Source organism: Equus przewalskii, chromosome 4, assembly GCF_037783145.1.
Source record: "Equus przewalskii isolate Varuska chromosome 4, EquPr2, whole genome shotgun sequence".
NCBI classification, from domain to species: Eukaryota; Metazoa; Chordata; class Mammalia; order Perissodactyla; family Equidae; genus Equus; species Equus przewalskii.
Window position 1 is genome coordinate 16,152,335 of NC_091834.1, and position 24,910 is coordinate 16,177,244.

Consider the following 24,910-nt stretch of genomic DNA (forward strand, 5'->3'; position numbering starts at 1 on the left):
TCTATCAACAACAACAGATCACACTTCTTCTGAAGCTCAGATGGATCATTTACCAAGCTAGACCATATTCTGGGCCATAAAACACACCTTCATGAATTTGAAAGAATGTTCTCAGGCTAGAATGGAATGAAATTATAAATCAATAATAGGAAATAATTGGAACATTCTAAAATACTTGTAGATTAAGCAACATCCTTCTAAATGATACTTGGGTCAAAGACGAGTCTCAAGAGGAATTTAAAAAATATTTTGAACTAAATAAAATGAAAATTCGATTTGTCAGAATTTGTGGGTTGCAGCAGAAGCAGTGCTTAGAGAGAAGTTTATATCGTTGAATTCGTTTGCAGGCACACTTTGGAAATATTGCAGGTTTGGTTCCAGACCACCACAATAAAGTGAATATTGCAATAAAGTCAGTCACACACAGTTTTCAATTTTCCAGTGCACATAAAAGTTATGTTTATACTGTACTGTCATCTATTTAGTGTGCAATAGCATTATGTCTAAAAACAATACACATACCTTAATTAAAAAATACTTTATTGTGGGGCCAGCCCCGTGGTGTAGTGATTAAGTTTGCGCACTCTGCTTTGGTGGCCTGGGGTTCACAGGTTCGGATCCCAGGTACAGACCTAGCACCACTCGTCAAGCCATGCTGTGGGGGCATCCCACATAAAATAGAGGAAGATTAGCAACAGATGTTAGCTCAGGGACAATCTTTCTCACAAAGAAAAAAAAATTATTGCTAAAAAATACTACCCATCATCTGAGCCTTCAGCGAGCCATCTTTTTGCTGGTGGAGGGTCCTGTAAAAAATGCAGTATCTGCAAAGCTCAATAAGTCGAAGTGCAATAAAACAAGGGATGCCTGTATTAGAAGAGAAGAACAATCCAAAATCAATAATCTAAGCTTCCACCTTAGGAAACTAGAGAAAAAAGAGCAATATAAACCAAAAGCAAGCAGAAGAAAAGAAATAATAAAATGAGAGCAGAACTCAATGAAATCAAAAACACGTAAGCAATAAAGGAAACCAGTGAAACCAAAAGCTGGCGCTTTGAGAAGATCAATATAATTGATTACCTCTAGGGTTCAGACCGGTGACATAGTGGTTAAGTTCGCACACCCTGTTTCTGTGGCCCAGGGTTCACAGGTTTGGATCCCAGGCGCAGACCTACACACTACTCATCAAGCTATGCTGTGGCCGCATCCCACATACAAAAAATAGAGGAAGCTTGGCACAGATGTTAGCTCAGGGACAGTCTTCCTCACCAAAAGAAAAGAAAAGGAAAGGATTGATGACCTCTAGCCGTGCTCAGCAAAGAAAAAAGAAAAAACACAAATTACTAATATTAGGAAGGAAAGAGGAGCCTTTCCTGAACTGATGGACATTACAAAGATAATAGAGGTATATTATGAATAACTATATGCCCACAAATTTGATAATTTAGATGAAATGGACCAATTCCTTGAAAGACACGATCTACCAAAACTAACATAAGGGGAAATAATCTTGATAGACATGTATCTATTAAAGAAATTGAATCAATAATTAATAACCTTCCAAAACAGAAAGCAGTGGGCCCAGATCGGTTCACTGGTGAATTCCACTGAGCATTTAAGGAAGAAATTATACCAATTTTCTAAAATTTCTCCCAAAATATAGAAGTAGAGGAAATATATCCTAACTCTTTCTATGAGTACAGCATTACAATAATATCAAAACCAGATAATGAAATTACAAGAAAAGAAAATTACAGGTCAGTATTTCTCATGAATATAGATGTATAAATTCTCAATAAATATTGGCCCTTTGAATCCAACAGTGTCTGAAAAGAATTATACACCACAAACAAGTTGGATTTGTTCCAGAGATGCGAGGCTGGTTCAGCATTTAAAAATGAATTAATGAAATTCATCGTATCAACAGGATAAAGAAAAAAAAAATCATATGATGATAGCAATTGATGCAGAAAAATCATTTGACAACCTCCAACATTCATTCCTGGTTAAAAAACAAACAAACAAACTCTCAGCAAACTCTAGGAATAGAGGAAAACTTCGTCAACTTGATAAAAAGCATCTACAAAAGACCTGTGGCTTAATATCATACTTAATGATGAGAAACAAATGCCTCCGGCGAAGATCAGGAGCAGGGCGAGGATGCCTGGCTCACCATTGCTGTTCAACACGCATGGTGGAAGTCTTCGGTAACGCAGTAAGACAAGAAAAGGAAGTAAAAGGTACACCTATGGGAAGGAGGAAATAAAACTGTCTTTGTTCACAGATGACTTGATTATCTTTGTAGATAATAAAAAGAATCAACAAAATAACTATAATGAGCAATTACAGCAAGGTTGCTGGATACAAGGTTAAAATACAAAAATCGTTTGCTTTCCTATATACCAGCAATGAACAAGTGGAATTTGAAATTGAAAACACGATACCATTTACATTAGCACTCCCCCCAAATTAAATATTAGATATAGATTTAACAAAATATATACAATATCTCTATGAGGAAAACTATAAAACTCTGATGAAAGAAATCGAAGAAATATAAATAAGTGGAGAGAGACTTAATGTTCCCGCATAGGAAGACTCAATATTGTTAAGATGTCAGTTACTCCCAACTTGACCTATAGCTTTAACACAGTCTCAGTGAAAATCCAGCAGGTTATTTTTGGTATATTGACTGATTGCTCCTGAGTTTACATGGAAAGGCAAAAGACCCAGAGTAGATAACAATTTAGCAGAAGCAGAACAAAGTTGAAAGGCTGCCACTACCCCACTTCTAGACCTACGATAAAGCTGCCGCAATCAATACAGCGTGGTATTGGCAAAAGAAGAGTCAAATAGATCAAGGGAAGAGAATAGAGGGCCCAGAAATAGACCCACACAAATATAGTCAACTGACCTTTGACAACAGAGCAAAGACAATACAATGGAGCGAAGATAGTCTTCAGTAAATGGTGCTGGAACAACTGGACATCTGTGTTTTTAAAAAATGAATCTAGACATAGACCTTACACACTTCACAAAAATTAACTCAAAATGGATCACTGGCCTAAATGTAAAATGAAAAACTGTAAAGCATCTAGAAGATAACATAGGAAAAAATCTAGGTGACCTTGGATTTGATGAGGAGTTTTTTGATATAGCCAAAAGCATGATCCGTGGAAGAAAACATCGGTAAGTTGGATCTAATTAAATTTTAAAATTCTGCTTTGTGAAAGATACTATAATGAAAAGACAATCCACAGACGGGAGAAAATCTTTGCAAACCACCTATCTGGTGAAAGACTTGTATCTAAAATATACAAAGAACTCTTAAAACTCAACAATAAGGAAACAACCCAATGAAAAAATGGGCAAAAGATCTGAACAGACACCTCACCAAAGAGGATATGCAGATGGCAAATGAACACATGAAAAATTGTTCCACATCATATGTCACCAGGGAAATGCAAATTAAAATAACAATGAGATACCACTACACATCTATTAAAATGGCCCAAATCCGGAACTCTCACAACACCAAATGCTGGCGAGGCTGGGAAGTGACAGGAGCTGTCATTCACTGCTGGTGGGAATGCAAAATGGCACAGTCACTGGGACAACAGTTTAGTGGTTTCTCATGAAACTAACCATCTTCTTACCATATGATCCAGCAATCACTGTCCTTTTTATTTACCTAAAGGAGTTGAAAACTTATGTTCTGCCCAAAAACCTCCACATGGATGTTTATAGCAGTTTTATTCATAATTGCCAAAACCTGAAAGTAACCAAAATGTCCTTTAGTCGGTGAATGGATAAATAAACTGCTGCTCATCCAGACAATGGAATGTTATTCAGTGCTAAAAAGAAATGAGCTATCAAGCCATGAAAAGGCATCGAGGAGCCTTAAGTGCATATTGCTAAGGGAAAGAAACCAGCCTGAAAATGCTACAGACTGTGTGATTCCAACTATATGCCATTCTGGAAAAGGCAAAACTGTGGAGACAGTAAAAGGATCTCAGGCTGAGGGATGAATAGGTGGGGTGTGGGGGATTTGGGGACAGTGAAACTATTCTATATTACACTGCAGTTGTGGATACATGAAATGCTGGATTTGTCAAAACTCATAGGATGTACAACACAGAGTGAACCCTAATGTGAACTGTGGACTTTAGTCCGTAATAATAATAAATCAGCGTAGGTGCATCAGTAGTAACAAATGTACCACACCCTAAAGCCAGGTGTTAAGAATGGGGGAAACTGTGTGGGGGTTAGTATATGGGAACTCTCTATACATTTCACTCAATTTACCTGTAAACCTAAAACTGTTTTAGAGGAATTGTCAGTTAATTTTTTAAAAAAGCATTATTTCCCCAACTCTGAGGACTACTAAAAATATCGCTAAAAAAAGAAAAATGAGAAATTTTGATATCATTAAAGAAGGAAAAAATGTACAGTCGTCATTGTTCCACAAAAGGGAGGATCTTTTAACACTGCAAAACACTGGCAGACGTGGTCTCCGTGTGAGGAAGCAGCATTGGAACTGCTCCCTGATGTGTGTGCGAGCGCTCGCGCAGACCCACCGCGCTGACCTTGTTTTGCTTGTTTGCTTTACCATGGGCTGGTGACAGTGTTGTCCGAGCAGGGGTTGGGACATCTGGTCTTCCACTCACAGGGGCTGCCCCCAGTTTCTTCAGAAGGGCTTGGCCTGTGCTCAAACTGCCTCGGGGTGAGTCCAGTCTCTGCCCTCGGGGGCCAGGGGCCTTGGCAGCACTGCCCATCTATCTCGGTCTCCTACCTGTAGAATAGGATGATAAATGTACCCAAAGGTGTGGGGTGCTCTAGGGTGCTGCACAATCCCTGTTGAAGACCGTCCAAGCCAGCACCAGCTGGGCACAGACAGCGCCTGCAGTCAGCAGGGCTGCCGCGTTGTTGATGTGGAATCAAGCCCCTGATCTCGCCAGTACAGGCTGGTCCCCCCAGGCAGGTCACCTGCTGAGCGTCCCTGTCTACCTCCGCCCTTGCACCCTGCAAACGTAATAACCGTGTCTGCTCACATCCAGGCTAAGAAGTGTATCTCCTCCCACCTCGGCACGCTGGCGGATTTCGCCATCGAGATGTTCGACGTCCTGGATGAGATCAACTACCAGTCTTACAATGACTTCGTGCTCCGTGTCGGTAGGTGGCTCCAAGCCATCCCAGCACTCGGGCTGGCACCCTCTTCCTGCACGCACCCTGGGGGCTGGTGACCTGGACCATCTCCCTGAGAGCAGGGGTCAGCGGGCCAGGTGCCCTGGTCTTGCAGGAAGGAGGGTGGTGCCACCTAGACGAGTGCTTGGGGATGCAGGGACAGCCTCTGAAAGCTGGGTGCCAGTGACTTAGGACCTGGGAGAGTTGTTGTCCAGCTCATGAAACACATGAGAAATCTCTGTTGTCATAGAGACCTTCAGATGTACCTGAGCCCACACTCACCTGAGGAAAAGTGTCCGAAAATGGTTGTTGACGGTTGTTTTAGAATTCAAACATCTAGTGGCCTTAAAGCCAGACCTGAGAGCTGTGTTGGGGTCTGAGGGTGGGAGCAGGTGTCCCTCAGAGTGGTGGAGTTCTGATGCACTTAGATACAGCTCTGTTGTAGGCCCAGTGCCCGGCATTCGGGCCTCCTCCTCTGGGCCGTGGGCTCCGATTAATAGATGTAGTGACATTACAGGAAAGAGGTCTAAGGGTCCGTCGGGGAATTCTATTTCTCGCTCTCCCATGGGGACGTGGCATGGGAGCCCTGCCTGTGTGCCTGGATGGCTGGTCACCCGGGAGTCTGGATGCTGGCTCAGTCTTATCCGCATGGTCTGGGGCGTCCGGGTTGGCTGAGAATGCTCTCCGTGTCCCACCAGCCAATGAGGAAGTGGCCCCTTTGGGGCTTCTCTCTGGTTCCTTGGTCCACCTGGCCCGCAGCAGAGCTCTCCTCAGCTCACACCTCAGGTTGTGCCCCCTTCACTCCTCCTGCACATGCCTGCACCCCACTGCCCAGGCTTTGGGGGCTGAGTAGGCCAGGGCTGAAATGTTATTAACATCCTTGGCTAAGCTTGGAAAAATCTACACATGAGTATAGAATGGGAAGACAGAATGTGGCGTCAGCCCAGGCCAGGAAGCTCCAGTTGCCGACACAGCTGCAGGGGCGATTGGGGGCACCCAGGCCTCGTGGCCCTCTCCAGGCCGGTCAGACCCTGAGCCACGTAAAGAGAAGGGGGCCTTCATTCTCCCCTTCAGAGTGTCCTGAATACTGTGATCTGTTCTGGGCCCCACGCCCTAAGAGTCTGGGGAGTCCCATCCAGGGAAACAGTCAGGAGCCACAGTTCGTTCTGGAAAAGGGAGCTGCAGTGGGGGACACACTGTGGTCTTACAGACTAAAGGTCAGCCTTCTTAGAGCAGGACACAGCATGGGGTCACTATTCCAGGAAATGAGACTCTTGTTGGGGATCAGGACAGTGCCGCACCCGGGGTGGTATGGGAGCAGGGGCTGGGAGCCACCTCCCACCATGCTCTGGGTTCCTGCTTTAGGAAGGGGCATTGCGCTCGGTGGCCCCAGGAATCCACGACCCACAAGGGGCAGCTCCTGCCCTCGGGAGCTTTCCTCACTAACGACACCATGCCGTGGCTGTTTTACAGGCATCAACGTTGGCCCCGTGGTGGCTGGGGTGATTGGGGCTCGCAGGCCGCAGTATGACATCTGGGGAAACACTGTCAACGTGGCCAGTCGGATGGACAGCACCGGGGTCCAGGGCAGAATCCAGGTCAGCATTCAGAGTTCTCTTGACACAGGCACCCATCCTGTAGGCGGGACACTGAGGCGGAGAGGCAAGGGCCAGCCGGGCAGGATTGGGCCGGCTGCCCAGCCCCGCAGACCGCAGCTGCCCCCTCGCCCGCCTCTCCAGGGGGAGCACACAGAGCTGTGTGGTGCAGTGTATCTGTGGCCGGCCTGCAGGGCAGGGCCGGAGCCCAGCAGCTGTATCTGCAGTTTGGTTTGCCGTGGAGCCCTGGGAGTTGTGCAGTCAAGGGGCACGGTGAGTGACAGTGTCCTGGTCAGCCTGACTGCTCCAAGCCCCTTCATGCACCCCCAGGACCCTGCCCGCCTACCCGGCTGCCTGAGAAGGGAAGGGGCTTCCTCGGGTGTTTGAAGAGGAGGGTACTGTGGGGCCACCTGGTCTGGGAACCTGCGGGCGGCTCACGTGGAATGAGCCTGGTGCTATGACATCAGCTAAGAGCCGTCCAAAGATTTAGAAGACAGCAGCTGCTGCTTTTCATGGGCACGTGGGAGTGTGGTCCAGCTCTCTCCCTTAGAACACATGTGAAACTGGGTTAGCCGAGCCTGCCCGCCAACCTGCCTGGGCACTGCAGGCCTCTGGGGGCTGTGGAGGGAAGGAGCCTGTCCGTGTGTGTGGCTGTATCTGGCCTTTGGGGACCTGTGGGGATGGGCGGTGAATGCAGGGCACTCAGAGAACAGGGCCACTCTCCTGCTGTGGCCCGGCCACCAGCTGGCTTGTCTGGACTCTGCACCCAGCGCTGGCCATCAATGTATTGCCTGAGCACTGGTCCTTCCACTCTACTGTGAAGTCTCACTCGGTCCTCCACAGACCCTGTGAGATATGTGCATTCACCCCAGGTTTTTAAAATTTTTAAATTTTTAATTTGATTGAGGTCACATTGTGTAACCTAGAACATTATGTAAATTTCAGGTGTAGATCATTATTTCTGCTTCTGTATAGACTGCATCATGTTGACCACAAAAACTCTAGTTTCCATCCATCACCGTACACTTATGCTTCTTTACTCCTTTCACCCTCCTCCCACCCCCTTCCACTCTGATAACCACCAATCTGTTCTCTATATCTATGTGTTTGTTCATTTGTTTATCTTCTACATGACTGAAGTCATATGGTAATTGTCTTTCTCCGTCTAACTTATTTCGCTTAGCATAATACCCTCAGGGTCCTTCCATGTTGTAGCAAATGGCATGATTTTGTCTTTTTATGGCTGAGTAGTGTTCCATTGTGTATATATACCATATCTTCTTTATCCATCATCCATTGACGGGCACTTAGGTTGCTTCCAAGTCTTGGCTATTGTGAATAATGCTGCAATGAACATAGGGGTGCATGTATCTTTTTGAATTATCGATTTCATGTTCTTTGGATAAATACTCAGTAGTGGAATAGCAGGATCGTATGGTATTTCTATTTTTAATTTTTTGACAAATCTCCATACTGTTTCCCATAGTGGCTGCACCAGTTTGCATTCCCAGCAGTGTATGAGGTTCCCTTTTCTCCACATCTTCTCCAACAGTTGTTATTTCTTGTTAATTATAGCCATTCTGATGGGCATGAGGTGATGTGTCATTGTAGTTTTGATTTGCATTTCCCTAATAATTAGTGATGTTGAACATCTTTTCATATGCCTGTTGGCCTTCTGTATATTTTCTTTAGAAAAATATCTGTTCATATTCTCTGCCCAGTTTTTGATCAGATTGTTTATTTTTTTCTTGTTGAGTTGTATGAGTTCTTTATATATTTTGGAGATTAACTCCTTATTGGCTATATGATTTGCAAATATTTTCTCCAGCTGGTGGGTTGTCTTTTCATTTTGTTGATGGTTTCCTTTGTGTTGCAGAAGCTCTTTAGTCTGATGTAGTCCATTTGTTTATTTTTCTTTTGTTTCCCTTGCCTGAGGAAACACGATATTCAAAAAGTTGCTGCTAAGACCCATGTCAAAGAGTGTACTGCCTCTGTTTTCTTCTAGGAGTTTATGGTTTCAGGTCTTACATTCAAGTCTTTAATCCATTTTGATTTAATTTTTGTGTATGGTGTAAGATAATGGCCTACTTTCGTTCTTTTGCATGTGGCTGTCCAGTTTTCCCAACACCGTTTATTGAAGAGACTTTCCTTTCTCCATTGTATGTTCTTGGCTCCTTGTTGAAAATTAGCTGTCCATAGCTGTGGGTTTATTTCTTGGCTCTTGACTCTGTTCCAATCATCTGTGTGTGTTTTTCTGCCAGTACCATGCTGTTTTGATTACTATAGCTTTGTAGCATACTTTGAAATCAGGGAGTGTGATGCCTCCAGCTTTGTTCTTTTTTCTCAGGATTGCTTTGGCTATTGAGGCTATTTCTTGTTCCACATAAATTCTAGCGTCCTTTGTTCTATTTCCATGAAAAATGTCCTTGGGATTTTAATTGGGATTGCATTGAGTCTGTAGATTGCTTTAGGTAATATGGACATTTAACATGTTTATTCTTCCAATCCATAAGCACAGAATATCTTTCCATTTCTTTATGTCTTCTTCAATTTCTTTCAATAATGTCATAATTTTCAGTGTATTGGTCTTTCATTCCTTGGTTAAATTTATTTCTAGGTATTTTATTCTTTTTGTTGAGGTTGTCAATGTGATTGTGTTCTTGATTTCTCTTTCTGCTAGTTCATTGTTAGTATATACAAATGCAACTTATTTTTGTATGTTGATTTGTACCCTGCAACCTTACTGTATTTGTTAATTATTTCTAATAGCCTTTTGGTGGATTCTTTAGGGTTTTCTGTATACAGAATCATGTCATCCACAAATAGTGACAATTTTACATCTTCCTTTCCAATTTAAGATTCCTTTTATTTCTTTTTCTTGCCTAATTGCTCTGGCTAGGACTTCCAATATTATATTGAGTAAGAGTAGCAAGAGTGCCCACTCTTGTATAGTTCTTGTTCTCAGAGGAATAGCTTTCAGTTTTTCACCATTGGGTATGATGTTGGCTGTCATTTTTGAAAAGCTATAGGACGGCAAATTGGATAACCTAGAAGAAATGGATGAATTCTTAGAATCATACAACCTTTCAAAACTGAATCAAGAAGAAATAGAGAATCTGAATGGACCGATCATTAGTAAGATGATTGAAACAGTGATTAAAAACCTCCCAAAAAGCAAAAATCCAGGACCAGACATTTTCTCTGGTGAATTCTATCCAACATTCAAAGAAGATTTAATACCTATCCTTCTCAAATTCTTCCAAAATTTGAAGAGGAGAAATACTTCCTAACTCATTTTACAAAGCCAACATTACTGTGATACCAAAACCAGACAGGGACGACACAAAAAGGGAAAATTACAGACCAATATTGCTGATGAACATAAATGCAAAAGTTCTCAACAAAATATTAGCAAATCAAACATGATAATAAATCGAAAGGATCATATACCACCATTAGGTGGAATGTATTCCAGGGATGCAGGGATGGTTCAATGTCCACAAATCAATGTGATACACCACATTAACAAAATAAAAGATAAAAGTCACATGATCTCAATAGAGACAGAAAAACCTTTGACAAAATTCAACATCCATTTATGATAAAAACTCTCAATACAATGGGTATAGAAGGAAAGTACCTCAACATAATAAAGGCCATATATGACAAACACCCCAGGTTTGAGAAAGGCATCGGGTGCAGCAACTTGCAAGATGTGGTTCAGATGAGAAGGTTGTCAGCCTGGGCTTCCCGCATCCTGCCTGTTCCGTTCACATGCCCTGTCCCAGCATTCATTGGTGGATCCCTTGGACCCATCAGTTTCAAAGACAGGGAGACCTAAATCTTCACGGCGCTCTCCTGCTGCTCAGAACATAGGCAGTGTCTCCTCACAGCATCTGTGCCTGTCTGCATCTTTCTATAAAACTTCTTTTATTGTGGTGACGTACACATAACATGAAGTTTACCATCTTAGCCACTTTTCAGTGCACAGCTCAGTGGTGTAAGCGCATCCACATTGTTGTGTCGCTGTCACCGCCAGCCACCCCAGGGTGCCACGTTCCTTTCCTGATATGATCCTTCACCTGTGCTCCTCGAAGCCTTCCTCAGGAGCTGGTCACACCCCGGGGGACCGTGACTGAAGCCCTATCCACTCTCTGGCCTGGCCACTGTCCCAAGTCAATGTGTCATTTCAGCTTCTGAAATCAGATCTGAGTCAGCCACTCCCCTGCTCGGAACCATCCTTGTCCCCTCAGCCCCTGGGCAGGCCATCTGCCTGTGGCCTCCCCTTCCTGCTGGGCCTCCCCCTGCTGCTGGGCTGCCCCAAGATATTGCCCACTCAGGGCCTCTGTCACCTGTGCCTGCTCTGTCTGTCCTCCCTTCCCTTCTCAGGCCTGTCCCCCAGATGATGGGGCTGCTTACACCCATCCCCACTGGTGGGCAGGGTCACTGCGTGGAGCTCAGACCAAACACACAGGGATGCTTAGGAGAATCACAGCCCTGTGTGCTGCCAACACCGCCAGGTCCTGACGTCTTACCCAAACACTAGTGTCGTTGGGTCCCCTCTGGGAGCCTGGCCTGGGCCCCAGCAAGCCCTGTGACCCCCTTGGGGATGCTGAGGGGCTCTCTCAAGGCTGCTCCCAGCTGTGTGGGCAGAATTCTTCCTGCTCCCCACATGGTCACCTGCCAGCACATCTGTTTCTGGACTCCCTACCGGGCAGTGTGTCCTGCTGTCTGCTGTGAGCCCCTGTCCCTCCACATGAACCTCCCCAGAGGACTCGCATCAAGGGGTGTCTTTGCAGACCAGAGCCCCTTGCCTCCCTCCATCTGGCCTGATGTCAGCACCCATGTGCTTGGGACAGGGTATGACTGGAGTTGGGCCATGTTGACATTTCAGTCAACTTGAATGAAACCATTGCAGTCCCTTCATCCGGCCTACCATGCTGGCCATCGCCTGGTCACGTGACCACCCCCTTTGCCAGAGGCACTGCTCCGCCAGTCCATCACGCCTCCTCCCTGATTTAAGAGAGAAACACACTCCACTGTTGCATGGTTGTTTTAGGGGTTCTTGGTCACAGCCCAGTAGAAATCCTCTTCCCTTTGCTGGGTTTAAATTAAACATTTGGTTCTTTCCTTGAAGAAGCCGATGAGAGACTCAGTTATTAATGATAAAGGTTTGCAGAGAGGTCTCTTACTTTTTCCTGAAGACAATATCTACTCAGATATTACCCACCCATGTTCTAATTCCTTAGCCCTCTGCTGGAACCTTCCTTCTTTTGTGTCAAAATTCTAAAAAAGGAGACCCCCTCCTTAAACCGCTGTCCCAGGAGAGGCAGCCAAGAGGATCTGTGCAGACCACAGCCCTGGGACATCTCAGGGCCCCAGCTTCCCAGGAGTAAGGCGGCCAGGGACGGTTGAGCACGAGGACACCCAGGTTCCCCCTCTGCCATCAGCTCGCGGACTGAGCAGGCACTTCCCTGAAATGCCACCTGGGGGCCCACACACTCTCAGAAAGGGTGGGGGAGGGTCCCTGCCCCCCAGGGCCAAATGGAGAACTCTAGGAAGAGTTTCCAGCCCGCCTCATGGAGACACAGGGGACGTCATGCAGATGAGTAACAATCAGACTTTACTGGGGACTCTCAGGTGACCTCCCTCAAGGCCTCTTGGGGAGCTCGTCTCTCGGGTCCTTGCTCAGCTGTCTCTCTGAGCTCCCGACCCTGCCCCTCACTGGGACCCACCACAGTAACATCGGGACACCCTGATTCAAGGCCTCTGACTCCTGGCTTAACATCTCAAGGCTGAGAGGGCACAGGGGGAGCGCAGCCCAGCTCCCAGGCAGCCCACTGGATGCCAGGCCCGTCCCTGCCTGCGTTCAGACGGCAGCCCTGCTGCACGTGTGCTGCAGGTGGTGAGCACGGGGCGATGGGTCATCTTTACCTCCAGCGTTTCTCTGTCCAGCTGTCTGGATATTTTATTACCTCGCATCCTTCCTAAAACAAGAGAAAGGAAGGGGTCCACCCGAACGACAAGACTCAGAGGCTCCTCAGTGTGGTATCTCGGGGCTCAAGCTGGACGTTGGGCCCAGGAAGCGCAGGTGTCTCTCGATGGGCAGATTGTGGGTTCAGTTGTGAAAGGAGAGAACAGAGCCTGTACTGCAGTACATTATGCGACCTTGTGTCCAAGAGGCCACATCTGAGTCGTGACGATGGTGTCTCCGTTTATAACTGGCCAGTCTATTGCTCAGTTCCACCCAGGACTTTAGGGGCACCCTGAGCCCGGCTGGGAGACTGAGTGTGGGTGGAGCCCGTGGCTCCAGCCCTGGCATGGCCCTGGTTTGGGGTCTTTGGCAGCTTCAGGGCCACCAGCACCCCCTGCACCCTAGGGAGTCAAACACTCCCCACATTCTCTTACCAGCTGTCTTATGAATATGATATTCCACATCAAGCTGACCAAGGCACACTTCCTCTACGTGGATGGCGTTCTTCTCATTTATGAGTCCTTGGGGGGAGGCCGAGGGCGGGACACTGAGGGACAGCCCGAGCTGCTCCAGCGCCAAGAGACATTGTGGACAGGGCACAAGTCCAGGCCCCAGGCATCCTCCTGCCTCCACCAGGCCGTCCTGACTCCCCAGGCTCTGTCCCTGTGGGTGGACAGCAGAAGGCCCAGTAAGGAGCCACAAAACTTTCCCCAGAATGCCCAGCATGCCCGAGCCCAGCCGCGAGGGCACCAGCCCTTGCCTCGCTGACGGACGGCCACAGAAATTGGTGGAGTTAATTAATTCAGGGGAATAATAGCCTCCCTCGCCTCCTGTAGGTCAAGCACGCTCTGTTCCTTCCTCTCCCGTCTACACTCGTGGGTCAGCCGGGTCTGTCTGATTTTCCATGGGGGCGCTGAGGGGCCTCTCCCCAGCACTTTAGATCCAGGGTGGACGTCACTGCCCCGGGAGCTGTGCAGGTTCCGATGTTTTGTGGTGGTTTTTGTTTTCTGTGCTGCCCTGCACAGGTTTCTGGCAGGCCTCAGTTGCCCTCACTCACTCACTCACTCGTTCCCTCCTTCCTTCCTTTCTTCATTCATCAAGCACTTATGAATACCTGCCACGTGTTTTGACAGCCATGATAAGACGCAGTGAGACAGACCAGTGTGTGTGGAGACACTAAGCGTCCGTGAGGGATTAGATGGCATGCTCGCAAGGAACCAGGCCAATTGTTAGTGAGTGCAAGAGCCATGCCGAAAATGGGGCAACCTGCAAGCTCAGCTGACAGGGAAGAGTGCGGGTCCTGCTGCCCAGCTCTGTGGGACTGACCCGCCTGGGGACGGGATGTGAGGGCGTGGGCTCAGGATGGATACGGTTGTTTGAACAGAAGATGCCAGAGATGGATGACCTGAGGGGTGGGGGGGGACATGGGGAAACGAGGAGCGAGGTGGTCTCCTCCTCCAACATAAAGGGGCAAAGCGAGGGGAGAGCAGGCAATCGTGTCCTCTTCGTTTACAGAACTTTAGTAGAAAGTGCTTTCTTGTCTTTTAGCTTTTTTCTAACGTTGTGACACAGGAATTCTTCTGGGTGAAATATTGGCTGGGAACCTGAGAGTGAGGGGAGTGAGCCATGCCTTGTTGTCTCTGGGGGACATACCCACCACCCTTTGTGCCAGCAGCCCCACGCCCGGGCCCTCCGAGGCCAGGCTGGCGATTGGCACCCCATCCCTCTGGCACTGAGGCTCCGTGCCAGCAACGGGTGGAAACCTGGTGCTGCCTGACTCCACTCTCTGCTGTGCCCCCACCAGCTGAGCAGGTACCTGCCAGTGCCCCGACCCTCCAGAACGTCTGAGGTTCCTGGGTACCAAGAGCCCTGGCTCTGGGAGCCAGTCCTGCTCTTGTCTCTCCCCAGCTGGAGCTGGATCCCATCTGGCTGTCTGGCTAGAGCATGGGGTGCCCACGCAGCTCACACCCAGCCCCTGTGCTGGGGCTGGGTGGCCCTGTCCATCCACCAGCCCACCGCTCTGGGCACTCCTGACGATGAACACAGTCCTCTCCTGCTTGTCCAAGGCCAACAGGAGGGCCTCTCTGAGTTCCCTGGGCTCTCTTCGCAGGTTCATGTCCTCCCAGAGTGACCAGGGTGACTGTAGGAGGACCAGAGGCCCCTGCTTCCAGGCCGAGCTGGGGAGGCCAGAGTCCGGTGATGGTGGGGTGGGCTGTGGCGGGTGGAGGAGGGAACCTTCCGTGGGCTCCTGCCCAGGAGTCCTCCCCTGTTGACCACGAGTGACACCTGCTCTTCCCTGCTGCAGGTGACGGAGGAGGTGCACCGGCTGCTGCGGCGGGGTGCGTACCGTTTCGTGTGCCGAGGCAAAGTCAGTGTCAAGGGCAAGGGCGAGATGCTAACATACTTCCTGGAAGGCAGGACCGACGGAAATGGCTCCCAATCCAGGTCCCTGAACTCGGAGCGGAAAATGTATCCTTACGGCAGAGCTGGCCTCCAGACCAGACTGGCCACGGGCCACCCCCCTGTGCCCGCCGTGGCTGGCCTCCCGGTCACAGCTGGGCTGGGGGCTCTGCAGGGCTCGGGGATCGCCCCTGGGCCTCCCGGCCCACCCCTGCCCCCTGGAGCAGCTGGAAAGGAGGCTTAGCGGAGCCCACACTCGCCGCTGTGGGCACAGGGCGTGAATGCTCTGGGCGTCGGGCCCCTGGGGGCTCCAGCAAGGACCAGCCCTGCCAGCAGAGCAGGACCGGGGGCCAGCAGCTGGGCTGGGAAAGGGGAGCTGCCCAGGCAGGACCCGAAGCAGCTGGGCAGTGACTCGGGTGAGGGGAGAATCCCGTCCACATGGACGCGAGGCTTTCACAGTGTCTGTGCTTGCTCCAGCCTCTCCTCGGCAGGCCCCAGGGTTGGCCAAGTTGGCATCGGGCATCGGGACCTTCAGAACATTCCCCAGAGCTGCAGGCTATGAGACAGCTTGTGGATGTCCGGCTGGCTGGTCTCAAGCCCTGAGACCGATACGCAGCAGCCCCGCCTGGGCAGCGGCCTGCAGGAGCCTGGAGTAGGGGGCAGGCCTTGATGGGCATGATCAGGAGGGCTGGGACCAGGCCTAGAGCTGCTGCCTGGGCCTCAGACAGTTTGGGGAGAATTAAGAAGCCCCTGTCCCACTGCACGGATGGTGGTGGCCGCTGGCTTTCTTCAAGAGCCGTTTTTTGCTAAGAGCCAGAGGCAGGTCTTCTGGAATTCTCCAGGGCCCTGCAGCCACATCTCTGTGTCATGACCAGCATCAGTTCCTTTTCTGCCTGCGCGCTCTCCACCTGCCCCGCCTGAGGGCGTCGGCTCCTCTAAACCTGGGCATTCCCCTCTCTGCCCGTATCACTGGGTTTGTTCAAAGGAGAAAAAGCCGTTGGTGTCATTTCTTACCTTTCCTTTTGGCCGTGGCGTGCAAGTCTGTGTCAATTTTGAAAACAAGTGAACTTCACAACTGTGAGAAGGTCTCCTCAACGGAAGATGTTTCTTTGGCAGACGAGTATTTCGGAGTGAGTCTGTGGCCGTAAATCTACGTGTCCCAGCTCCAAGTTGCAAGGAAAGTGACTGTGGGGCATTCTGTGGAACCTCCCATGTGCGCTTCTCCACTGTCGCCGTGGAAATGGAGACCGAGGACATGCCAGGATGTGTTGGGCGACAGGGTTCCAGGAGAGCCAGTGGGAAGGGACTGGCCAGAAATAGTCGGATGAGGCCTGGCACCTGGAGACCTCAGCTCTCGACTCCAGGCAGGAAGCCAGCTTGAAACCAGAGGGAAGGTCCTGGGAAGTCAGTAGGGGGACGGACGTTGAGACCCGCAGCTCCCACACGCAGCCAGGAGGGCTCTGTGGGCTGCAGGTGAGCCCTGCTCGGTCAAAGCCAGCTTGCCTGGGGGGCCCGCTCCTCACTGATCCTCAGGGCTCCACCCCCTCCCTGGGGGTCCTAACCTGTAAGGATGGTACTGGGGCTCCCTCTGGACTGAGCCACATGGGGGTGGCTGGTGGTGTCCCTGGGAGCTCCCATTGTGGGCGTGTGAGAGTGAGCAACCTCTGCCCAGCTGTGTAGCTATGCGGGGCAGCAGGCAGCAGGGGCTTGGCTGGAGCTGGAGCAGTTCAGCCCGGGGGCTCTGCAGGGCAGCCAGCATGGCCGGCCGCCAGTTCCTGTGTCCTGGCAGTGAGGGGGGACTCGGGCTGGAGGTGGGTAGGTGGACGGCCTTCGTCAGACGTGCCCTGCTTGAGCATCGTGGCACCTCCCTCCTGAGAACCAGCTCTGTGCTGGGCCAGTAACGGCCATGGCTCCTTTGAGAATGACTCAGTGGTCAAATTTCCCCACGTGGCATGATTCCTTCAGGGGAAACTGAGTCATCTTGGGAGCCTGGTGCCGGCTCTTGGTTCTGCCTGTGGGTGCTTGTGTCTGCGCTCAGCGGCAGGGCTGAGACCTTGGCCAGGGCCCTGCTGCCGCCTGCTCTTCATGGGCAAGCTTCCACCCCAGGGCAGTGCGGGTGGGGGGTGGACAGGACAGTGGCCCGACTCTGTGAGTATGCTCTGTCACACAGCAAAGGGGGCTTTGCAGAGGGAATTTAGCTGGGGAGAGGATCCTGCACTCTCTGGGTGGGCTCACTGTGACCACGTGGCCCCTTAGAAGTGGACGAAGGAGGCAGGGCAGTCAGGACGATTCACAGCACAAGACTGCTGGTTTAAAGATGAGGGGCTGCGGCCGGCGGAGGGTGAGGACGCCTCAGCCGACAGCCAGCAAGGAAGCGGGGCGTCCCTCCCACCACCATAGGCGCTGAATTCGGCACTGACCTGAGTGATCTGGAGGCAGTTGGATCCCGAGCCTCTAGTGAGAGCCCAGCCAGTGACACCAGACTTCCCGTGAGGCTCCTGACGTTCAGCCCGCCTCGCTGCACCTGGACCTCAGGTCCACAGAACCGCGAGACCATGCGCCTGCGTTGTGCAAAACCGCTTGTTACAGCTGCGGCGGGAAGCCATCTGGGCCTCGACGGTTCTGGAACGGCGAGGTTTCTGCTTCAGTGAGCGACACCTCCTTCATCATCAGCAATCCCAAACCCTCCTTGCTTCCTGTGGGCAGGAGCCGGGTTTAGCCATACGTTCCTTGGGTTTGGTGAACACCACTTCCTTTTATTTGTGATAAGACTGTATGATATTGCCTTATTTATTTTTAATCTTGTACAATATTCATGTACAAACGTTAGAGCCTTCTGAGTAGGATTCTCTCTAAATTATTTATTTTGAGATGCTCTGTAAATACTGCACCCGTTACGGGTGCTGCCTGTTCACTCCTACCAAAACGAGGAAAAGCCCAACCCTGTGCGAATGGCGCACGTTAGCCCGATGTGTGACGTCCTCATGCATCGCATTCCTGCTTGGCGATGCCGCTGCCCTTCAGAATGACCCTGTGTGTCCCTTCGTGACCCTTGCATGCCTCTTGTGCCCAACCTCAGTAGAGTAGAATGCAGCCCAAACTTCCAGATGCTTCCAAGGACCGCCGACCCCAGGCCGGTCCACTCTGCAGGGGTCTGTGTCCTGCAGGGTGGACGCCCCCCCACAGACCCAGCTACCCGGAGCCTGCCATGTTTATCAGACTCTGAAGCCACCGGGCTTCCGGACACCTTCCGTCACTAGAAGCAATAACTCTAACTCTGGACTATAGAGACAAGTCTGGTCCAAAGCAGGTTGGTAATTCAGACACAAGCCACACGTATGGGTTTGCCGGAATTGAATGGCGCTGTAGGCACTGGCACCCCCCCAGGCTCCCAGCCCTTCTGCAGACCCAGCTCGGGGCACCTCCCTCTTTGGGGCTTGCTATCAGCACCCTGGGCTTAGGAGCAGAGACCAGCTTCTGCCCTTGTCAGGTCATCCTCAGGGTGAGGAAGGAGGGAGGCAGGGGCGCCCCCCCAGGCCTGTGCAGATCCGTGACTCTCCTTACCGTGTCTCAGCAAGTCCATACGGTGCAGTGAGGGCACGGTGCCGTCCCTGCAGGAGCCGAGCCCCTTGGCCAGGACGCCCGTCTTCCGCGGGAGACCATGGTTAATGTGTGGGCTCTGGGCTTGGACAGGATGCAGCCGGCCTTCAGAGACGCCATCTTCTGTTTCCACCTGATGGGAATACTGTGCCGTCGTCCCAGTAGCAGCCTAGAGACCGTATTTAAATCCTTGCTTGCACCTGCTGCTCGAGAAGGAAGGGTTGGGTTGGCGCATCAGCCCCGTGCTTAGGTTTTCAGCTGGGCAGGTGGACCTGTCTCGTTGCAGGGTGCCCCCCTTCTACACGGCATGCTCCTGTGATCTCCTGGGTCCTGGGATCCTGCTGGTCTCTACCCGTATGGCAGGCCCTGCCCATGACACACATGCATGCACCTGTAAGGTGGATGCTGCCCTGTGCCTGCCATGCAGGTGCGGGGCACGGGGAATGGAGTTCACACGTGCGCACCTGCCGTGCAGCGAGCGGCAGTGTGATGAGGGCAGGTCACAGAATTGCTGTTAGTACTTTTAATTCTGAAACGTGCAGAGCTGTGGGCTCTGTATATAAAGAAGCCCCCAGAAATTTTGTCTCTGGTTGTATAATGGCTTCAATTAAAAAAAAAAAGGAGTAACAAACAAACAAAAAATCAACCTTAGAGGCAGTTGGTTTCAAGATGTTTGGTTTGGTGACATAAATAAGGGGCGAGCTGTGGCAGCTGGAGGCTGGTTGCACAGCAGTGTCCCTGGGCCGGGACATCCTGCCTCCCCAGCTGCACTTGGCTTTGAACGTTCACGTTAGAAGTGCGAGGCAGCGTCCCCTCCTCATTTAGGGCTCCAGGTTCCGTGGCAAGTGGATGATGCAAGGCGTGATGTTTCCTCACATGGTATCTTGGGGCTTGTGTTTGTCCTCAGGGGTCCTTATGCTAGGGGTGGGTTTAAGTCAGATTCAGGATTGGCCGTGGACTATGGTGGGGGCCCAGAGGTCAGCTGGCAGGACACCAGGGGCCCACGGCAGGCCGGCCTGGGTGTCAGGAGGCCAATTGTGGTGGCTCAGGCCTCCAAATTGGGTTTAGTGGACAATGAAGGCAGGTCTTAGCCCAGGAACACTGATACCACAATACCAGTCGTCACAACACAGGCCATGAGGAAAGGTCACGGCCAGGTGTCCACAGTTAGCCAAGTGGGCAGTAGGGGAATGGAGTCACTGCAACCTCCCGTGGGCCCTGGCCCCCCATGATACCCCCCAAGTCACACCTGAGTTGATGGGCTGAGGCCAGTCTCCCAGTCCAGACCCTCCACCACAGCTGCACCCAGCCCCGGGCCCCATGCTGAGGGGTGGGGAGAGCTTGAAGCCCCGCTCCTGGAGGGCAGGGAGGCCTTGGCATTTGTTCAGGAAGGCTCCATCTGGCTCAGCTGGAGGAACAACAGTCTCCCAGTTGTGGGTGATCTGAGGATGGACTCAGGGAGCTAGTGGGTGGTCCCAGGCCTGCCTTGGTGGTGGCCCCGGGGAGTGCCGACAGGCCGTTCCTCCTGCCAGTGGGCAGAATGTCTGTGACTCTGTGAAATGGTGGTGAGGAGCTGAAGGCAGGCCCCATGCCTGGAGACAGTGTGGCCGCGGAGCTACTGAATGTTGGCATGTAGGAGCTCAGGGATGCAGAGGGGTACCTGGAGGGGACAGTTCAGGGGCCAGTGTGGCCAGCAGCAGGACACAGGGCGGCGGGTCAACCCGGACACAACCCCTTAGCTCCTCACTGAGGGCTCAGCCTCCGTGCCTGGAACCCTGACCTAGATTTTCCCCCTCAAAGCGTCAGGTCCCTGTGGGACAACCCCAGACGGCCACGCGCCGGGCTCGAGCCCTCCCACGGACGCTTCAGCTCTGGGAGGCCTAGGAGACGCTTGGGGAAGCCTCGGGGGTTCCATCGTCTTCTCTCTGTCACACGCGTACTGCGGGAGGTCCAGTGATGGGACGAGGAAATTTGTCACCACCATTGTCCATTTCATAAAAGTAATAGACCCAATTTCAGGTGCCCCATTTTGGGCCTGGAGCTCCCTGAACAACTTGACTTCATGGTAACCAACTCAGACGTTTGTACTCCGTAATGCCCTGAAAATACAGTCCATCTGTTCCACATCAAATCTGCTCACCGAGATAAAAAATAATTACTCTGCCAGAGGCCACGCTTAATTCACATCTGCGCGTGTGTGTGTACGCGTGGCGTGGCATAAGCAAAGTTAAAATCAGTTATTTGTTCCTGGAATTAGGATGGATTTGTGTAAAGAACAAAATTATCTTGGAATACGGCGTGATGCCCCCCAGGGCATACCCCTTGTCCTGCCTCCCCTGAGAAATCCTGACCCAGAGAGGAAGGGGTGGGCAGGGACTGCAGCTTCCCGGGCGCGGAGGCAGCTGTGATCCCCACAGGGGTCCTCCTGGTGGCTGGGCCTCTGTCTCCAACCACTGTTAGAGAGAAAGAAAGTCTCTTTTCTTGATTTTTTTGAAAGAATCTCTCCACAACATCAGTACTGAAGTCCAGGGGCATCGAGGCACTGAACTGGTCCTCTTGTTTATATGGTTTTTATTTTTGTTTCCTTTGGGTTTTGGTATACGTGGAGGTCTGTGGAGAGAGCCGCCAGGGGTGTGGGTTCAGGAATTCCCGAGGGAGGACTCCGCCGGCCCTGCCACCCCCCTCCTTGCAGCCCCCGAGCCTTTGGGCAGCTGGCCTTCCCCACGAGCGTTTGTCAGCGTCGGTCTCTGGCTTGTGTGATAGGAAGGGAAAACGTAGACACGTGGTCGTCTTGGGTGTGGTTCACAACTGTCTAGAAAGACACCTTGGCAATCAGAAAGCCGACCACAGCGGCTGCCACCTGGCCTGACGCTGCTGCAGCCACAGCACGCGACGGGTGACCGTTGATGGGATACAGTCCTTCTTCCCTCTGTGACATCAGTGAGTTCCTTCCTACACCTCACTAGGTTCAGTGTGTTCTGCACTGATAACCACAGGGAAAAGCCAAGAGTCGCTCTCCTGTCTAATTAAAATATGTCCCCAGTGGGCCTTTTGATGTGACCACAAACTAAGGAAATGACTAAGACCCAAATCTAGCTCCAGAGCTGACAGAGCACCTTCCCAGAGCTTCACTGGCCTCCCCTCCAAATAGCCCATGGAGGGAGGTGTGGTTACCATGAGGAGTCTGAGGCTCAGAGAGGTTACAGACTTGGGCAAAGTCACACAGTGCTGCGTGGCAGGGCCAGATTCATCCTGTCTTGTCCATTCCTAGCCCCTGGGTTTTCCATTATCTTCGGTGGCTCTTTGCGGACAGTGAAATTGGCAACATTGTGTTGGTTTGGATGGAACCTCTGGCTCATCCGCACACGAGCGCCCACCATGGTGGGGCACCCGGAGGCTGGTTCTGAGCACCGAGGCGGGTCCCAGCAGGCAAGTTTGCCCAGGATGTGTCCCAGGCGTGGCGGTGGCCTCGCCTGGACCTCCCGTGGTAAGATGAGAACACTGAATGTCCTCTTGGCTAAACTCTGTCTCTCGCTTAGCAGCTGACCCTTGCAGGGCGTAAAATGTCAGGCTTGAAAATCCCCACCTTGTCTTATCCCACTTTCTTCCTAAAACTGCATCGCAGCACAACCTGTCATCATATGTAAGAAATCAGACTCTCCTGCAGCAAGCAGGATGGCTCGTTCTGTGAGGCCTCTCTGACATCAGATAAGGGGAGACCTGGGGGGCCCCAGACACCCAAAAACCACACACGCTTCTCCAGTTACATGGAGCCAACCCAGCTCCCAAGTGCTGGTCAGAGCCATCCAAAGTCTTTGTCACACTGGTGCGGTGTAGACGGTCACTGTTCCTTCCTGGGGATTAGAGGATGTCCAAGAGCAGATTTCACCAGGAGTGTTCAGAAGGCAAGACAAGGATCAGGATGGAGGGGAGAAATCGGAGACCACAGAATTCACACATCCCAGCCCTCCCCCAGCCCTGCCTCCTGCATACCGGGCAGCCTAGGCTTCAGATGGGTCGTTTTCCAAGAGTCGGCAGTGACATTGAGAACTGATGTGTAAACAGAGGATACACCAGACTAACCCCTGAGAGATCTATCCAACCTCTTGGGCTCAATAATCGTGTGTGGGTTGCTCTGCAAGAATAGCCATTCAGAGGGCCACGTCCGTGGGTTCTCGCCTCCCACGGCGCGCTCAGTGGGCGGTTGGCCCACCAGCAGCCAGAACTTGTTTCTTGCCCCCACCAGCAACCCCCACCCAACTCCGGGCCCTGGGCACAAAGCACACGTCTCAGGGGACCTTTCCCTGGTTCTGGGAATCCTGAGAAGCCCGTTCGCCTCTTGCACACACCGGGAGCGCCGGCACTCCCTGGGCATCAGTCCTGGAGAGGCACGGTTTTGCCTTCATCCCTGTTAAAACTGTGGACACGCAGCCATTTGCACTCAGAGTCGCATGCCGTGAGATCCCTAATTGTGTGAAACTTAGTTTGAACTCGAAAACACGCAGCCTACACAAAGAGACAGGCCCGCCTTGGGCCATCTGCCGGCTGGCCGCAGAGCGTCCCTGCCACACGGCGGGTCCTGGAGCCGGAGCCTGTGGAGCTCCTGCGCCAATCATGCAGCACCTCCCTCAGCCCGAGCACCCCTTCCTCGCTCGTCTCTCATCCACACTGATTGCACACCACCTTGCACAAGCAAAGACGGTGTAATGACTATGACCGTCTCTTAGTGGTAGATCCCTTCTCGTTTAGGTAAACCCAAAGTCCACCCCTGGATTTTCCTTACTCGATGGGAAAGAGTGTAAACCCTGAGCCCCTCTGCGTCTGGGTGGATATGGCTGTGTCCCTCCGTGGAACGCAGAGCGGGTGGACACAGGGACGTGCTCTCCCACCAGTGGAGCTCACTGAGAATGCTTCTTTAGACGTGAAAACGAGGCGACTGTATCAGAATGACAACAACTCAACATCACCGGGTAACTTCTCATGATAGATTTGTATAATCAATACGGGTCTATTTTTACGTCAACTGAACACTGTAGAGTTCCTTCCAGTCTTTTCCAAGGTTGTTAAATTGAGACAAGTAATTGAATAATTTGTCCTATTTTTATTTAAAAACAAAGTGAATGGACCGAAATGTTAAATGTGAATGTACATTTCTTAATTGCAACTTTTCTACTGAGTGTTTGCACTATACTTTCTGGAATCTTATTTAACAAAAATAAAAGGAAAAAATTGCTTGACTAAACTCTGTGGCCGTCTTCATTGAAAAACAAATGGCAGTGTGGATGTTGTAAAGACACTCCTGCCTGTTCCACTTACCCTGCAGGGGGGGACGTTCCTAAAATGTGGTCCACCTCGTCCTTCCTCAACCCTGGCATGGGCTTTGCTCCTCCTGTGATGAGAAAGCCCCGTCGCATGACAGGCGGGAGCAGTGCATGGACACACTGTGGCTCTCGATGTTTGCTCCTAAACAAGAGATTCCAAGGGAGGATAATTTGCATTATTTGCTCTTCCCTACGACTAGTCTCTCTGATGAACAGATGTTCTTTTAATCTTTTATAAAAGAATAGGAAAAAAATCTTGCCTGCCCCAAATAAAATATGAAAGTTGGGGTTCACTCTCTCTGTTGATCTGCTGTGCATCATCGCAGACCTAGCAAACGGAGGGGAGCTGGGGCTGGGCCACCTGGGCAGGTGGGGATGGCCACCTCAGGGCAGAGGTCATCCCTGATCTGGGCACAGCTCAAGGCTGCCGGGGGCAGCATTTACTAGGAGCGAGTGATGTCTGTCCTCGTGATTTAGGAAAAATTCCTTCCCAGACCTGAGCAGAGGAGCATCTTCCCTAATTGTGGCAGATTCTACATCGCATGCATCCTCAGAAAAGTCCATGGACCCGGGCTGCCCACGCTGGGGCCTCCTCGAGAGTGGGTCAAGATGCACCCCTGACCTAGACCTTCCAAAGCCTCAGGCCTGAGAAGCCTGTGCAGTGGTGGTGTGTGGAGTGGCCAGGAGAGGGGCGTGGTCACCATAGAGAGCTGAGATCTGCTGGTAGGGAGCCCACCACTGGGGAAGCCATGGGCAGAGGAGGGCGCAGGAGACCCTGGGAGAATGGGCGGGAGGAGAGCTGGGGTGCACGGGCGTGGTGCTCTGGAAGCGCTAGG

General features: G+C 51.2%; 1 protein-coding gene across 2 annotated transcripts in view; it reads left to right on the forward strand.

Annotated features, from left to right (window-relative positions):
• ADCY1 (adenylate cyclase 1) overlaps positions 1-23,995 on the forward strand; it is a 150,700-nt gene extending 126,705 nt beyond the window's left edge. For both annotated transcript variants that reach the window (XR_011538989.1, XM_008519308.2), the window contains exons 18-20: positions 5,058-5,172; positions 6,658-6,782; positions 15,059-23,995. Coding sequence is in view for 1 of the 2 variants with exons in the window: in XM_008519308.2 (XP_008517530.2) it covers positions 5,058-5,172; positions 6,658-6,782; positions 15,059-15,397 (579 nt within the window). In the remaining variant the exon portion in view is untranslated. The remainder of the gene's footprint in view (positions 1-5,057; positions 5,173-6,657; positions 6,783-15,058) is intronic.
• The last annotated feature ends 915 nt before the right edge of the window (positions 23,996-24,910 follow it).